This window comes from Pelmatolapia mariae, linkage group LG2 (assembly GCF_036321145.2).
Source record: "Pelmatolapia mariae isolate MD_Pm_ZW linkage group LG2, Pm_UMD_F_2, whole genome shotgun sequence".
NCBI classification, from domain to species: Eukaryota; Metazoa; Chordata; class Actinopteri; order Cichliformes; family Cichlidae; genus Pelmatolapia; species Pelmatolapia mariae.
Window position 1 is genome coordinate 543,465 of NC_086228.1, and position 16,428 is coordinate 559,892.

At 50.7% G+C, this 16,428-nt stretch overlaps 2 protein-coding genes across 3 annotated transcripts; one reads left to right on the plus strand and one right to left on the minus strand.

The window, feature by feature from the left end:
• Positions 1-1,239: 1,239 nt before the first annotated feature.
• Positions 1,240-4,180, plus strand: barhl1a (BarH-like homeobox 1a). The gene is made up of 3 exons (XM_063488474.1): positions 1,240-1,603; positions 2,979-3,180; positions 3,845-4,180. The coding sequence occupies exons 1-3, from the start codon at positions 1,240-1,242 to the stop codon at positions 4,044-4,046; spliced, it is 768 nt and encodes a 255-aa protein (XP_063344544.1). The 3' UTR covers positions 4,047-4,180.
• Positions 4,181-4,620: 440 nt separating this feature from the next.
• Positions 4,621-15,258, minus strand: ddx31 (DEAD (Asp-Glu-Ala-Asp) box polypeptide 31). 2 transcript variants are annotated; one of them, XM_063489360.1, is made up of 20 exons: positions 15,000-15,255; positions 14,768-14,896; positions 13,294-13,430; positions 13,098-13,173; positions 12,964-13,007; positions 12,760-12,830; positions 12,246-12,355; positions 12,117-12,158; positions 11,135-11,199; positions 10,833-10,952; positions 10,637-10,743; positions 10,328-10,554; positions 10,086-10,238; positions 9,949-10,008; positions 8,848-8,898; positions 8,079-8,218; positions 7,916-8,000; positions 6,265-6,376; positions 5,937-6,183; positions 4,621-5,098 (listed from the first exon to the last, which is right to left on the minus strand). In XM_063489360.1, exons 2-20 carry the CDS (start codon positions 14,870-14,872, stop codon positions 5,002-5,004), a joined length of 2,049 nt encoding a protein of 682 aa, XP_063345430.1. In that variant the 5' UTR covers positions 14,873-14,896; positions 15,000-15,255; the 3' UTR covers positions 4,621-5,001. The 2 variants fall into 2 exon arrangements, with proteins under 2 accessions (XP_063345430.1, XP_063345439.1); XM_063489369.1 differs by lacking the exons at positions 5,937-6,183; positions 6,265-6,376 and having other exon boundaries at positions 15,000-15,258.
• Between the last annotated feature and the right edge of the window lie 1,170 nt (positions 15,259-16,428).

Here is a 16,428-nt window from a genome sequence, read left to right on the forward strand (position 1 = left end):
CAGAGTAAGGGAGAGCTGAGCTGCAACAAACCATTTTGGGAGGGGGAGGGGGGATCTATACTTTTGTTGTTAAAATGTTCCATCTCAATTAAGTACTGTATGCTTTTTATATTTTTAGTAGTGTGTCCCACAAACAGCAAATATTGTCAAAAAAAGTAAGAAATCTTTGGGGGTGCCCATTTTGGGGGGTGCTTCAGCACCCCCTAAAATCGCCCTTGTTTCAAATCCACTGTGCTGATCAACACAGCCAACATCAGAAAAAGTTGTGTGTCCATATATATGGCGCTGACTGTCAGTGTTGTTCTGCTGTTGGAGGGTCGGTGGGTTCCCCTGCTGACTGCCTCGTGTTTGGGTGGAGACTGAAGACGCCTCGTGGACGACGAGCAAAATGTCTCGACGGACGTCTGGTTGCACACGCTGCCCTGACCTCAGAGCTGCTGATGCTTCATGACTGAACGCAGGGACGGCGCGCTCCGGGTTAAATCTGGTCTGACGCTCACGGACTTTTAAACGACGCCAACTTCACACCGTTACAGAGACACAACTTCCTGTTTTCTTTTACAGACGTCTGAATGTGTCCAATCAGGGCCGAGCTCACATCTGACGAAGAGGGAAAGTTTAGCACCAAGCTGCTGTTGGGAGGAGGACAGAAGGAGGTGGAGGAGGAGGAAGAGGTGGAGGAAGAGGAGGACAGAAGGAGTAGGAAGAAGAGGAGGAGGACAGAAGGGGGAGGAGGACAGAAGGAGGAGGACGAAGAGGACAGAAGGAGTAGGAAGAAGAGGAGGAGGACAGAAGGAGGAGGAGGAGGACGAAGAGGACAGAAGGAGTAGGAAGAAGAGGAGGAGGACAGAAGGGGGAGGAGGAAGAGGAGGACAGAAGGAGGAGGAGGAGGTGGAGGAGGAGGAAGAGGACAGAAGGAGGAGGAGGAGATGGAGGAGGAGAAAGAGGAGGACAGAAGGAAGAGGAGGAGGTGGAGGAGGAGAAAGAGGAGGACAGAAGGAGGAGGAAGAAGAGGAGGAAGAGTGTAACTCTGTCTTGGCGCTGAGATCACCTGCTGATCAGTTTCCCTCGGATCAATATTCTGATTACTCTGATTATACTCTGATTACTCTGATAGCTTTATTTCAAACCTGTTTTTTGTTTTTTAAACATGAAAATAACGTCAGAGTCAAACTAACGCGTTTCCGGCTGCTGTGGCTCCACACCTGCTTGGTCAGACTCACCTGAGTCCGGGCGGAGATGGAGGTGTCCGCCTCCGGCTGCTCCGGGTTCCGGATCGACTCTCTGCTCTCGCTCGGGGCGCTCCTGCCCCGGGCAGACCCTCCGGAGTTCAGCCCGGGGAACAGCAGCGGCTGCTCGGCGCCTTCATCCCCGTGGAGGGAGCCTGCTCCCCGGCTGGAGCCTCTGCTGCTGCCCGCTCCGCTTCAGCTGCGCTCCGCCTGCTCCTCCTTCCTAATCCGGGACATCTTAGCGGACTCTCACCCGGGACAGGTCTACTCTGAACCGGGACAGCCCGGGCCGGAAGCCGAGCCATTCCGGTCCGGACAGGATGAAGATTTCCAGGATAAAAGTCTCAGCAGCTCATCTTCAGACAGCGAAACAGGTAAAAACAGAGAAAAGAGTTTAAAGAAGGAGAAAGTAAAGTTTCAATCAAAATAAAAATGAGAATAACGCGGATTTTATTTTCATTAAAAACATCAGAAGGTTATTTTCTTCTTTTAACGACCAAGAAACCAAAAATATTTTCACTCGTGGACAGAAATAAAAAGCAGATAAAGTCAGTGAAGGCTGAGCGGGCTCAGTCTGAAAGCTTGAGACAGAGAAACAGTCTCATTGTTACCATTTCTTTGTGTTTTAATTTAGAGAAATCAAGCTGAGCGTTCATTTACTTATTAGTCGAATTATTTTAAAGCGAAAATAAAGCCTCTGAGTTTCTGCGTTACGTGTTTTTCTCATTTTGAAACAGAAATTCATAATCTTAAAGAGTCTTTATCATAACTTCTAATCGGTGATCGGGGCGTTGATGATGATCTGGCACCAGAGTTGTTGTTGTTTGTTTTTGTTTGTTTGTTTTTGTGACCCATACAGAGAAACACAGCTTCATCAGCACCGATTAAAAACACTGATCACGCAGGAATCTCCGTCACGGCGTCTGAACCTTGAAACTTTTAACCGGCTTCAGCCGCAGTGAGCTGCCGCTGGCGGAGCCATCAGACCTGTGGATGCTTCATATTTTTGTCTTTGCTGCACAGTTTGAAACGCGGCTTCGTTGTTTTGTGTTATTATTTTTTTGTTCAGCTGCTAATCAGAGCTCCCGTGGGTGTGGGTGTGGGCCACATGAAAGCACCATTAAAGTCAGTTAACTTAAAACATTGTATTTGTTCATATTTAGTTTGAAACGTTATCACGGCACGTTTGCCGACGGTCACCGTGTTTCATCATTAACGCTGTGAAATGAAACCTCAGCACAAATGATACTCTGACCATATATCTTCATTTCAGTTCATCTTTTTTTGTAAAAATCATATCGTGGCAGTTTCATTAAACTTGGCACGCGAATGGAGACCGAGCACATGTGATCACATGATTCAAAACATTTTTAATCTGACAGCTTGACGGAGATAAAAGCATGATTGAAGTCATTTAACGAGCACAACGAAAAGAAAGGACGATAACGAACAAGAGGCCGGGGTCGGTTTGTTCTGCAGCCTCACGGTCACGTCTGATACTTTGATCAGTTTCAAACCACAGACACAGACTGTGGTCGTTCCTCGGGTAAGCCCAACACAACAATCTGATAAATGCTGTCAATCAATATGAGCTTTTTTATTGATCACTTTCATTAAAAACAAGAACCTCGGCTTTTAAAACAGAAGCTGAATCATAATAAATGACCATCATCAATGAGCTGTACCTGCTTTTTCTCTGTCGCCGACCAATCAGCTTACAGGACTAATGTGATGTCATTCCTACCTCAGTGCAGAGCGGCGGCTCCGACTCGGTGACGTCACGCCTGAAGAAACCTCGTAAGGCACGGACGGCGTTCAGCGACCAGCAGCTGGCGAGGCTCGAGAGAAGCTTCCAGAAACAGAAATATCTGAGCGTCCAGGAGCGCATGGAGCTGGCGGCTTCCCTGCAGCTCAGCGACACGCAGGTCAAGACCTGGTACCAGAACCGCAGGTACATGAAGCACATTCCCGGTCTTCCCGGTCCTGGACTCGTGGTTGCTCATTATTTTGTTTGCTTCTTTAAAAAACTCTAAAGATCACTGACATGAAATTTGAACCTGATCACATGACCAGGATGTGAGCGCAGACTGTGATCATCTCGAATAGCGCGGTGACCCTGTGAGCGAAAAGCTCAGCAGCCTCAGTCTGCTCCAAACACTCAGTTTGTCATAGTTTTTTTCCACTCTGCAATCTTTGTGACGTTATGGGGGGGGGGGGGGGGGGGGGGGGCAGAAACCCTGCCCACTGTTCTGCTAGTGAGGGGCAGCCAATCAAATGACAGCTGTCTTGAAGGAAGACAGAAGTTTCAGAAGTCGCTGATGTGTTTTGGGTGTTAAAGCCTGTCACACAGCTGGAGGAACATCTGCTTCCTGTCTGCAGGTTCTGATCCAATCGGGTTGCCTCATGTCTGCTGCAGTCTTTGCGATCACCGTAGACTTACGTGTGCTTCGGGTCAGCTGGAATCAGTGATGGATGGAGGGAATTTTACTGCACATGTGCTGACACGTGCTGATTGGTTCAGATCCAGTCACATGACAGCAGATTGGGGTAAGGTGTGTTTGCGGTGAGTAACGTGTGTTTGCGGTGAGTAACGTGTGCTTTATTTTTCCCGGCAGGACCAAGTGGAAGCGTCAGTCTGCCGCCGGCTTGGAGCTGCTGGCCGAGGCCGGCAGGATGTACCTGCCCACGCACTACCTGTACCCTCCTGCCCCGCCCACAACGAACCTATACCTGTATCGAAGCCACGCCCACCAACACCACCCAGCCCCGCCTCTGCTACCCCACATTCTCACCCACACTCAGCCCCTTCCCCGCTGACTAGGACTGGTCCCCTCAGGAACAAACTGCTGTGGCGGTGCCGGGGCTCAGGAGGCGGGGCTCAAGCAAAACATCAGAAAACACAACAGTGACGTTCACGTCTGGACAAACCAGCGAGTCCAGGCAGGAGTGTAGAGCCGTAGTCGAGCCACAAACTTCTCTGTGCGTTTCTGTAGCTCTGACTTCGTTTTTTACATTTTCAATAAAGAAAATAAAGATTCTTATTGTTGTTTTCCTTTGATTCAAAGTGAAAGCGATGGCTCTGATTGGTTCCCAGGCTTGGTTTAGAGCAACTCTGTCTGATGAGCAGGCGGCACTCTGCTGGTTCCGACTGGGACCCACCTCCCCATCCTCCTCCTCTGAGCTCCTTGCCTCCTCCTCTAAGGCTGAACTGGCTTTGTTCCAGGAAGTAACCATATTTGGTCGAGATCAAAATTTAAACCTCAATTTTGATCCCCCCCCCGTGAACACTGAAGCCACGAGGATCTCGTCTGCTTTGCTTCAACAGTGAAAACAGCTGAAAGAACACATCTGCACACAAACATCTGCACACAAACATCTGCACACAAACATCTGCACACAAACATCTGCTTTTATTAGCACAGGTTCATGTTGGGGACGCAGTACGGTGGCCCCTAAGGACAAATGACACAGGCGCACAGTCAGGAACAGGGCGGGGAGTCGGGGGCGTGTCCATGAGCAGCACTCGGGTTTCAAACTCGCAGCTCGGAGCGACAGAAACGTGCGTGAAGTGGTGAGGGTGGAGCGGGCCGATGGTCGTTATTCTGGGACTGTCTGAAACTCAAAAATCACGTCACAGACCGACGAGCGCACCGGCCAACCAGCCAGCAGCCAATCAGATGCAGGAGGAGGAGCTCACTCACACGTCTTCATCCAATCACATCTTCCATATATCGACCATCGCCTCAGCTGCTCAACATCAGACTCTTCTTTATCACTCCTCCTCCTTCTTCTTCTTCTTCTTGGTGTCTCTGCTCTCCAGCCCGCTGGAGAACTCTGAGCGGATCAGCCGGACCTCCCTCTGACCAAACCTGAGACACAGAGAGGAAGAAGGTCGCCATCAGCTTCTGATGAAAATACTAAAACTCCCCCCGTCGTCATGACAACAAACACAGTATTAGTTTTATAATCAGCTTCAGACGCTCAAACATTTATTCCAGAGTTTTATAATAATCACTTTAATGTCTTTATATGTCACACACACACCTGCGCGCACACAAACACACACACGCACGCATGCACGCACACACCTGTGCGCACACACACAGTCCTGCGTGGACGGAGTGTAAACACCATGTGTGACTGAGGGGACCCACTTTGATTATGTAAAAGCGTGTGTGTTTGTGGCAGTCATCACAGCAGGACCAATGAGCGCGTGCACACACACACACACACACACACACACACACACACACACACACACACACACACACCTCTATCTTTGACCACAGACTGTATATGAAAGGTGGACATCGCCGTGGCGACATCGTGCTGCGTCGAGGCCTCGCCTGAGCGCTTTTACTGTCGCCATCTTTGTGTTTGAAAGCATTCGTGGTTCCTTCACTTACACGAAGCGCGTCGGGGCCGTGTCTGACAAACGGCCCCCACCTCACAGTTTCTGGGCTGATACGCCGCGCCCTTTGACCTCCTGACACGCTGTGTGTCTGTGTTCTCTCACAGGCTCGTCTAGAAGCCGTTGAGCAAACTTTTGCTTTAGCGATGGAGTGGTGGAGGTGAGCGTGCGCTCAGCTGGTGACTGCATCGATTCAAACAGTCACATCTGCTGGTCCAGGTGTGCAGCGGGTCCATCCCGACTCTGTGTGTGTTTAAATAAAGGTTAGGACCCTCGGCTGCACATTCCTCACTCACCTCTTCTTTCCAGTCAGCTTCTTCTGGTTCTGGTTGTTGGCCGGACTCCCGGTCTGCTTCCGGGCCTGGTTCTGGTTCTTCCTGCGGCCCCCGGAGGCCCCGGGACCGGCGGCGGCACTCAGACCCTGCGGAGCGTCTCTGAGGCCGAAGCTCTTGGCGGCGTGGCCCAGGTGGAGCGAGCGGATGTGGAAGATGTGTTTGAGGTGAGCAGGGTAGGTGGTGTACGCTCGCAGGAAGGACTGCAGTGCTGTTGACATCACAGTGACAGGTCAGCCAATAAAACAGCAGCATGTTCTCGTCACTCTCGTCACGTTCTCGGCGTCGTTACCTTTCTTGGCAGCCTGTAGCGACCGAGCGTCCGTGTGGACAAAGTTCTCAAACTCGGTCTGAAGGACGGTCGCTCGCTCGCGGACTTCCTGCTCCAGAGCTTTGGACGAACTCTGACAGGAAGAAGAAGAAAAAAAAACAAACAAAAAAAAAAACCAAACACGTCAGACTCGGCCATGCTCCGGAAATCTGCCGTCTGCACCTCGAGCTCCCTCGCCTCAGCGCTGGAACAGTTTAATAAAGCACCACATGTGACCAGCAGGGGGCGCTGCAACGGAACGAGCCTGTTTGATCATGGACAGCTTTGATTTTCAGTGTGGCGCAGCGCCCCCTGCTGGGCTGCGTGGTCTGTGATGTCAATCATTGCTCTGACCCGTGTTAAAGGTGAGGACTTCAGACTGGGGTCGTGGGAGGGGCTACTGTAAGGTGCAAACCTGCACAGAGGGCGTGCTCGTCACAGCGCTGATGACACTGAGCACGTGTGGGCTGTGCAAACACAACAAGTGATTATTTTTAGCTCCTGCGGGTCAAACATCCCACACTGATTTATTCCTGTTTACTCCGACAGGGAAGAATCCAGAATTCCTGAATTTGGCATCATTTCATTGATGTGTTCAGACTGTGTTTGATTCAGCAGCTCTGCTCCTGCATCAGCACGAACATCGTCCCCACGGCGGCGTGCGAGACGCGCCCACGTACCACCTGATGTCTGCTCAACAGATGTTTAAATAAAGGTCGACGTGGAGAGAGAGGAGCTGAAATCTGTTCTGACAGCTTCAGCGTGACGACACAAGCATCAGGGCGTCGCAGGTCATGCGTCATGGAAGCGGAAACATCAGAGGCTGAACCTGCTTCACACACACACGCCGTCGCCACGGCGCTTTTGACTGGCTGACAGGAGCGACTTTAAAGCGGCGCACAGCAGGCGGTCTGGGCCGGGGTCACACTCTCTCAGAGTCTTAAAGCCTTTTAAAAATACTACAAGAGCCTCATTAAAAACACAGCGACACACACACGGGGATCGCCCGGCCGCCCCCGCCGGCGGGCTCCAGGCACAAACGACACGCTTCCTGTGTCTGCAGACTAACGAGCAGGCCGGCGCCTCCTCATCATCAGGGCATGATCTGCTCGCCGCTAAACCACAAGCGGTGACCTCCTGCTCACGCTCGCCTCACAAAGCTGCGGCACCAATCGCTAAGCCGATACCGGCTGGTATGGGCTGGTATGGGCTCGGACTGGTTGTTATGGAGGATTTCTTTAGACAAAAACCAGCGACCAGCTTCTGAAGCAGGTCACAGGTGGAGATCGTAGCCGCTGCTTCACTCAGCATGCACTGCACCGCGCGCTAACAGCATCAGAGCTGATGGAGACCTCCACACTGTCTACATGGCCTAACAATGCCAGGTCTCCATGGCAACACATTCAGAGTCCATGATGGGAGCCTACATCTAATAACGTCAAAGGAGGCGCCGCCTGCTGTTGCTATTCAGCTATTACAAGTTACCAGAGTTAACTAGGAGGCGGAGCTTGAATTGCTCAGGATAAAAAATGGCAGAAATAAAAAAAAAAAAACATTTAGTGTCTCAGCCAATCACATCTGATCACCAGCCTCACCTGCAGCCACCTGACAGAAGTTTTCGGAAGTGACCTACCTTGCTATGGTACTTGCCCCGCCCCTTGTAGACATCATCGAACATCAGACTGGTCAGGATGTCCTGCAGCTTCATCTCTGATAGGCTGAAACACAGTAAGCCCCACCCACATGGTTAAAATCAGCACAAATACCAACCAGCATGACACTGCACGTCAGCAAACCTGATGTTGTGATTGGCCAGCTCGGTGATGAAGGCGGTCTCAGCGGGGGTGAGGAAGAGGAGGCTGCTTCCTCGCGCTCCAATCCGAGCCGTACGTCCGACGCGGTGAACGTACTCGGCCGCAGCGGTGGGAGGAGTGTACTGGGAAAAACCAAAAAGGTTATCAGTCATGTGCTGCTCGCTGATTGGCTAGATACATTGTGTAGGTGCTCGCGATCTGAGCCCGTTTATTCCGCACGCTTCCTCCTCCCCTCTGCTGTGTCGTCTCTATGACGACACCGTCTCTACTGAGCTGACCAGCTTTATGCTCTAAGCTCTACAGAGCAAACACTTGGCGGCCATCTTTGCGACACCTCTGAGCAATTACTTCAAAATGATTTCTGCACAAAGCCCCTAGTGGACATTACAGGAACTGCAGTGCTTATATAAGCCAATGACGTGGCTCCTTCACTCATCATCAGACTCGTACAGACCAGGAAACCTGGGTTAGCGTACTTGTTTACAGACCCCGTCTTCTGCTGACAAACGATTCAAATGACAGGTATCCGCCCCACACATGACCTCACTGCAGAGCTGCCACCAGATTGGCTACATCCACAAACCCATCATCACAAATTATTAATAAAGGCTCATCATGTAATCTGGAATCACAACCCCTGCTAACCCAACCTTAACTCTTACAGTCGTGACTCTCACTCATGCCATCCTTTTCAGACAAAATAAATCACACTCGCTGCATCCTTCTGATTCATTCGATAACATGAAGTCACCTGAATAATCCAGGTGACCTGGGGCAGGTCCAAGCCCCTGGCTGCCACGTCCTGAAACAAAGAGCACACAAAGGAAGTTTACGGGGGTGTCCAAATTCATGGGCTGCATCCTCCTGAGGACGCATTTGTAGGCTGATTACGTCACAGCGACGCGCCGAAGGCTGTCCAGAGTCGTAGACTCCTCCGAATGCAGCCGACAAATGCGTCCTCCTTTTCCCCGAATTTGAAGGATGGGTGTGTCCTTCGTGGCCCACCATATCCCAGAATTCATAGCGCGGCCCAGCCAAACTCCAGTTTCCAACAATGGCGGACGCTACTAAGTTTTAAAATTACTCTTATTAATCTTTCTGGGTCACAAAATAAACTTTTTACATATTTTCAGGTGAGAAAGTAGCTGTGCAAACTTCAAATATCTGCTCAGTTTATCAAGACACCACATATTTGCAAAAGTGCTTCGACGTTTTCAGAGAGAGACGTCTGTTACCCACCAGCTCGATAGCTAGCCGAGAGCTCGAGGGTCACTGAAGCCGCCGAGAACGGCACAACTCCCGGCACATCATTTTCAGATCACCGCGGACTTTCGCTACTCAGGTTAAACGTGATATATAAGTCACTTAGACAACCTAAAAATGTTATTGTTTGGCTTTTTGTTTTATTTGTTCGTGAGTAAATCTGTTTGGCTGAGATTAAAGTGATTAGATAAAATAAAACTTTATTAATCCCCCGGGTGGATTCCTCCTTAGTTTTCACACAGCTGATTAAACAGAAGTGTGAGACGGTCGAGAGTCTACTCCAGTGTCCTGTTATACTTTAGATAGCAAGGAGCAGACGGCCGAGTTTATTAAACTCCACCGAGACAGCGGTGACGCTAATCAGGAGGCTAGACCGTCCATTTCCCCAGCCGTTTACTTCCGGCCTACCCGACCTTCTGAGGACCCGGCCCACGTAGACCGCGAAGGCCGGGTCCTCAGGAGGATGCAGCCCATGAATTTGGACACGACTTACATATGTATTACATATATGTACAGTCATGTGTTGCATTTAAAATACAGTCTGCCCCCTGGTGGTCACAGCGCACACTGCAGGTTAAAGGATACCGACCGTACAGAGCAGCACTCCTGACTGTGACGCCGAAAACTGCTGGAAGGCCTCCGTGCGCTCCTGGTGGGGAAAACAAACACGCATTTAACACTGAGAGATGGACAGCAGCAGAAACAGCAGCAAAACGGCGGCATTACCTCCTGCTTCATGTTGCCATGGAGACGCATGAACCTCAGCGGAGGTTTGTGATTGGCTGAGGGCCTGGAGAGGACAGCGGTGAAGAGAGAGTGGAGGAACTCGACGGCCTCGCAACTCGAGATGAAGGCGATGAGTTTGTCGTTCTGAGAAAACTGAAAGGAAAACATCGAGGACCAATCAGATTTTAGCTTTCCCTCTTCAGCCCTGTAGTTATCGTTATGACCACTTCCGGACTGTTCACCTTGCATTTGTCCAGTATGAAAGCAGCCAGGCAGACCAGTCTGACCTTACTGGGAACCACCACCACAAACTGCTTCAGAGCCTCAGGCACAGCAAAGCTCTCTGATTGGCTGGCTGCTTCGGGGTCACATGTTACAGCGGAGGTGGTGGTGAGGTCAGAGCAGGGAGCGCCAGACACATGGATGCTGACCGGGTCGTTTAAACACACGTCTGCTAACCGCGTCACACCTGAAACACACAGAGGCTGTTATACTGCCCTCTACAGGCCGACAGAGGAGCTACAGGAGGGGCAGCACAGCGGTGGACTTGCCATTTGTGAGCGTCGCAGAGAGCAGCACATTCTGTCGGGCCGGTCCCGCAGAGTTCAGGCTGTTTAATATGACCGTCAGGTCCTTCTCAAAGCCGAGGTCCAACGTCCTGAACGCACACACGGACATAAAATTAAGTCCACGCTGCAGGAGGGCGCCGATCAAAGGGAATCAGAGTCAGCTACGCCTAAGAGTTACCGATCGGCCTCGTCCAGGACCAGCCAGCGGACGGCGCTGAAGGCGATGCTCAGGGTGTGTTTGATATGGTCCACCAGACGTCCAGGAGTCGAAACCAGGATGTTGATTCCTTTACGGATCCTGAAGACAGAATAATATTGTTACAACAGCATCGCTTCAGACGCCACAGAGCAGCTGAGAACAGACTCCAGCATCTCTAAAAGCCTGGATCTGAGCTCTGCTGTGCTTTCACACATCTGAGAGCGCCACACAGCTTTGCTCTTTTTCCAGAGCTGACGAACGAACGTGCTTTGTGATCACACCTGGCCTTCTCCGCTTTCCTCTTCTCTCCTCCCATCAGGACACCCGGGACGATCCAGGTAAACGGCTGCAAAGAGAGAGACACACCTGAGAGAGCGGCTCGTGCAAAGCTCGTTTCTCTGTCAGCTGCTGATTTTTATATCCACATGCGAAGCAGGAAGTTGTTGGTGCTACAAACCACAGCAAGCACACACCTTTGAAAAACGCAGAGCTGGGGCCGTGAAGTCATTAGTGAATTTTCAGAGCCACTGATTCTGGTGAATATTTGGACTTTGTGCTGGGTTGGTGGGACAGCCGTCCCTCAGGAGTCAATACTGGGACCCAGCCCTGCTTTGGGATCTATGCTGCCATATTCTCTGATACGCTGATGCATTTTCTGTAAATGCAGTGAAGGATTTCCATAATCACCACATCCTAAGCACTATTTCATTCTTACAAAATGAACGTGGCCTTATCCCACAGTGACCTCACTGGCTGACCCCACGCAGTGACGCGAGCACTTCCCGAGGCGTCCGGCTGTCACTCCTGCTCCCGTGTGGACGCAGGAAACCAACCGCTGTGCAAACATCGACTGCAGCGCTAAGCACACTTTGTTTGGCTCGTCCACATATCGGCCGTCGCAGGGTGGTAAGCTACGCTGCACGCTTCCTTCATTACTTTGGTCGACACTCGAAACAGAATGTGGAAAATCAGCTGGTGTGACGTGCTGTCGGCTCGGCGCCGCTGCCTGGAATTTAGCCCGATGCACAAACCACATATTTATAGAAATCTTTGTAGTGGCCACCGCTCCCTCGGTGGGTTCTCTGACGTTGTACCGCACTCTAACGTTTGACTGTGTTTGGTGGGTTTGCTGTGTCTGTGGTGGGACCGGAGCATGTCCATGTGACAGAGGTAACACCTCGTTTAGGACGAGCGCCTCCATCTGCTTTAGGGGCTTTAACCATAGAGTACAATATGAAACAACAGCTGTGAATACTGTGTTACCTTCAGAAGTTTCTGGAAGGTCTGGAAGGTCTGCTGGGCGAGCTGACAAACAGAAGAAGAGCCAACCTTCAGCGTGTGAACAGGAAGTCACGGACGACACTACAGTGAAACGTGCTAATCCGACCGAACCTCTCTGGTGGGGACGATGATGAGAGCCAGAGGACCATCTGACCTGCTGACCTTCGGCTGAATCGACCGAAGACTCTGGACCAGCGGCACGGCGTAGGACAGAGTTTTACCTGCAGACACGTTTGTGTGGCTTTCATTAGGACATGTTGCCACATGACTTTCCTCACAGTGCGATCTAACACAAACCTTCTTCCTCGTTACAGAGAGTCGTTCTGATCCTGCACGTTCATGTTTGAACATGTGACCTTCAAAAACAACACGATGCTTCAGGAACTAAACTGGGCTGCATCGATACACACGTACGATAAACACCCACAAAAGGCCCGCAGACACACACATTAACAAGCCCGTCGGTCATCTGACCACAAGGTCACCTGGACACCTCCTGAGTCAGGTGACGTGTTTCATGTCCACCCAGAAGGAGACCCTGTCACCTGAGAACACCTCAGTGTGACTGATCGACCCACAGAGACCTGCTGCAGTCCGGCTGTATCAGGTACGACAGGTGACTCACCTGATCCTGTCTGAGAGCGGACCACAGCGTCGCGTCCGGCCAGGAGAGCTGGGATAGTCTGCTTCTGTACACTGCGTAAGTATTTTAAAAAACAAACAAAACAAAACAACAACATTGCAATGTCCCTTTGAAGAGTTGTATTTCTGTTGCTGTGGGGACCCGCACAGTGTTGATCAGGTCACAGTCAGGTGTGTAAAAACCAACCTGGTGAGTGTAGAAATATTCATAACTTTGTTCAGAGTTGCCACCTAGAAGACAGAAACAGCCAATCAGAGCAGCTGACAATGAAGCAGCGATGCTGAACGTGAGACAGACGAAAGTGTGTGTCTGTGTGTTACCAAGTGAGGGTGCAGGTCGAGGTCTGAAAACGAGTCAGAGGTAAAAATCTTCTCCTTCAGCTGAGCGATGGCTGGTCTGAAGGAAAGAAGAATCCAAATTATTGATTACTGATCATTCAGGAACGTTCTGCAGTCTGAGCCAATCAGAACCAGCCGAGAAGCTGGTTCAATGAGCCAATTGGAGGCGGAGCTGCACCTGTGGATGTCTGGGATGTCAGGGTTGTGTTTGAACAGTGAGGAGGTCTTGATGCCGCCACGTCCTGTTTCCTTCGCTCCATCCTTCTTCTTCTTCTTCTTCTTTGGGGTCCCGTCTGTCCCGTCACTGGGTGGAGCCTAAAAAAATAAATAAATAAATAAATCAAGACAGTTCATATGGTGACCCCTGTGGTCATGAAGGGAACTGCAGCCTTTATTCTGTGGCTCTCTGCAGTTGCCATGAGCGAAAGCTGTAACTAAGTGAGGTTAGCAAGCTATGATGACCTGAAGGCAGCTTCCGTTTTACCTGTTAGATCACCATGGTAACTGCTTCTGAGCACATCACCTGCTTCAGAGTTTGTGTTTAAAATCCACATTCTGATTGTGTTGCTGCCTCTCAGTGTGACAATGGGCGTTTCTCAATATGCGTACTTGTGCGTACTTGCGTTCTCGTGATACGTCATCAGTCGGAGACCAAGTACTGTTCCAATTCGAAGTACGCATCACGCCGAGAACGCGAAAAAGTCCCGGATGTGTTCTCGATCCGCCCATTTTATTGAGCATGCATCGGTGTAGACTTGGGACAGCTATATATCCCAGAATGCATTTCGTCCAAAACTCAACAGCGGACTCCCGGCACATCGTTTTCAACCCCCCCCCCGCTCGCGGTCTTCTCACTACTCAGGTTAAAGAAACCCCAGCAGCTGTCTATAGTATTGAGTGTCCACTAGAATAGAAATAAAAGGGTTCTAACATCTCACCTGCTTGTTTTTATTAAGGTATGTACACGTATGTACATGTACACTATTTTTATTAATAGGGGTTTCACTACTGAGGTTAACAATGATATATAAGTCACTTAGATCACTTCTAAATGTTAATGTTTGGTTTATTTCAGTGTTTTATTTGTTCCTGAGTAAACCGGTTTGGCTGTGATTAAAGTTAAGCTTCATAACATGTTACTCACAGTTAAATTAAGAGGGGACGGCAGTAAAAACTCCGGACCTGTGACATCATCACGTACGCTGGTGTTCCAATTGTACAAATCGCGAGTCCGTGCTCGCGTTCTCGGCGAGTCCGTACTCCCGTGCGTTCTCGGCCAGTACGTACTCGCCGAGAACGCGAGTACGTACTGGCGTACTTGAGAATTGAGAAACGGCCAATGTTTCCCACATGAATCGAGTCACTAACGCCACCGAATCAGCTGTTCCTCTGATAACAGTGGGCGGAGCTCTGCTGATGCTTTTCATACAGAAGAAGAGGAACAGGCTGAAAGCTGAAGCAGAGACAGCGGTTTGGATTTACTGAGCCGGCTAACAGAGGAAACCTGGATCTGCACCTGCAGGCTCCTCCTCCTTTGCTGCCACCTGCAGTATGAAGGAGCTCCTCCTCTTCTCTGCTTTCTGCGGCACCTCAGAGTCACAGAAACATCAAATGAACGCACTGAGGGAGAGAGAGAGAGAGAGAGAGCTCACCCGTGGCTGCTGAGCCTTCTGACGTTTCCTTTTGCGGGATGGCGGTGATGACGTCACGTCGCGGGAGCTGTTCGGATACAACTCTTCATCGGATGATGACATCATCAGAGGTGTGCGTGTGTCCACAAACTACAGGTAAACACAGAGCAGCGAGTCACTCTCACACCAAACTCCATTCAGAAACACTTTGAAGAAGAGCTTCTCTTATTGGCTCAGCTGCGCAGCAGTTTACCTTCAGTCAGGTGTAAAACAGCTGTGACTTAGGCCCACGAGGAGCTTCACCCACCACAGAGCCGCGTGTTTAAAGTTCGACACCAGAGCGCGCGCACACACACACGTGTCCGTGTCGCCCCGCGCGGCTGCTACCGTTGACCTGATGCTGACAACAGAAGCTTCCGGTCTGCGAAGACCTTTCAGTTAAAAGAAAAAAGAAATTAAAAAGAGGAAAACGACACAAATAAACTCACTGTGAAACTCTCCACACGCACAGACACGCGTGATTAACGCTTCCTGCTACGTCACAAACCCCGCCTTCTCCGCTCAGCAGCTGATTGCGTGGACATGCGCAGTAACGTCATCTCGTTCCGGATACACACGCTAGTAATAAGGGAGACTCCCTGCGTGTAAAAAACACTGACATACTTTGGATGTTATTATAAACATTTATATCCTTAAACTATTTCAGGGAGTCAATCAGAGGGAGGAACATCCTGCTGTCAGTGAGAACACTGGAGGGGCGGGCGGTGCAGCAGGTGTGGTTTGAGCCTCCACCTGAGGCTGCAGGTGAGCCTGCACGGTGTGCAGCTCCGGCCTCCAGCTCCGGCCTCCTCCAGCAACACTGCTCAGAGATTTTCTTTCCTTCAGGGTCTCCACCGCTCGCAGCATCCTCGTGGCTCTGACGTCAGAATGGTTTCAATAACTTCCCCGCTCAGCTCCAGAACCTGGTCCAGATTCTCAAGGAGAAACTTTCCTCCAATCAGTGCCGTCAGGTCGGCTCCAGGTGGGGACGGGCGCCGCGCTCAGGACTTCATGGCAGGAGGAAGAGGAAATGAGGACAAACTGTCCATCATCCATCAAACGTCCCCGTTCCCTCCCGCTCCACGTCCTGTTGTCAGCAGGAAGGCTTAAAAATAGAGCTGTCAATCAGACGGCACGCCCGGCCCCGCGGGGCCTCAAACCGCCGCGGCGGAGGATTAATTATAGTCATTTACCCAAATCAGCGCTTTGAAACGGTGGCGAGCGTCTGAGCGATGTTTCAATCTCGACTTCAGAGGTAAACGGAGATATTTTAACATGAAGGCGTCCTAAACTGTGATTACTGCTCTCACACGGGAGGAGACGGCGGCGAGCTGACAGAGACGTCAATGGCTGTCAGTCACGCCGAGGCCGCCGACACACACCGCCATCAGAGTACTGATACACTGCTGATGCTACTGCATAGTGGTCAAAATATTACTTGTACTACAATGTACTGATACTCGTAGTACTGAGCATGCTCAGTGCAGCTGAGTGAAACTGTTGTTGATCTGTGAGATCAGCTGGCTCGGACACCCACAGGTGCTCGGTGTGTGTGTGTCTCTGTCTGTGTGCGTCTGTGTGTGTGCGTGCGTCTGTGTGTGTCTGTCTGTGTGTGCGTGCGTCTGTGTGTGTGTGTCTGTCTG

Bases quoted from the DNA above. Each gene is read 5' to 3' on its own strand.
- ddx31 (XM_063489360.1), bottom strand. From the start codon at position 14,872: ATGATGTCATCATCCGATGAAGAGTTGTATCCGAACAGCTCCCGCGAC. The intron at 12,356-12,759 runs GTGAGTCACCTG...ACGTGTCTGCAG, and splicing joins CCGCTCTCAGACAGGATCAG to GTAAAACTCTGTCCTACGCC. The intron at 6,377-7,915 runs GTAGGTCACTTC...TCTTCCTGTCAG, and splicing joins GGGGCAAGTACCATAGCAAG to AGTTCGTCCAAAGCTCTGGA.
- barhl1a (XM_063488474.1), top strand. From the start codon at position 1,240: ATGGAGGTGTCCGCCTCCGGCTGCTCCGGGTTCCGGATCGACTCTCTG. The intron at 1,604-2,978 runs GTAAAAACAGAG...TTCCTACCTCAG, and splicing joins ATCTTCAGACAGCGAAACAG to TGCAGAGCGGCGGCTCCGAC. The intron at 3,181-3,844 runs GTACATGAAGCA...TTTTCCCGGCAG, and splicing joins ACCTGGTACCAGAACCGCAG to GACCAAGTGGAAGCGTCAGT.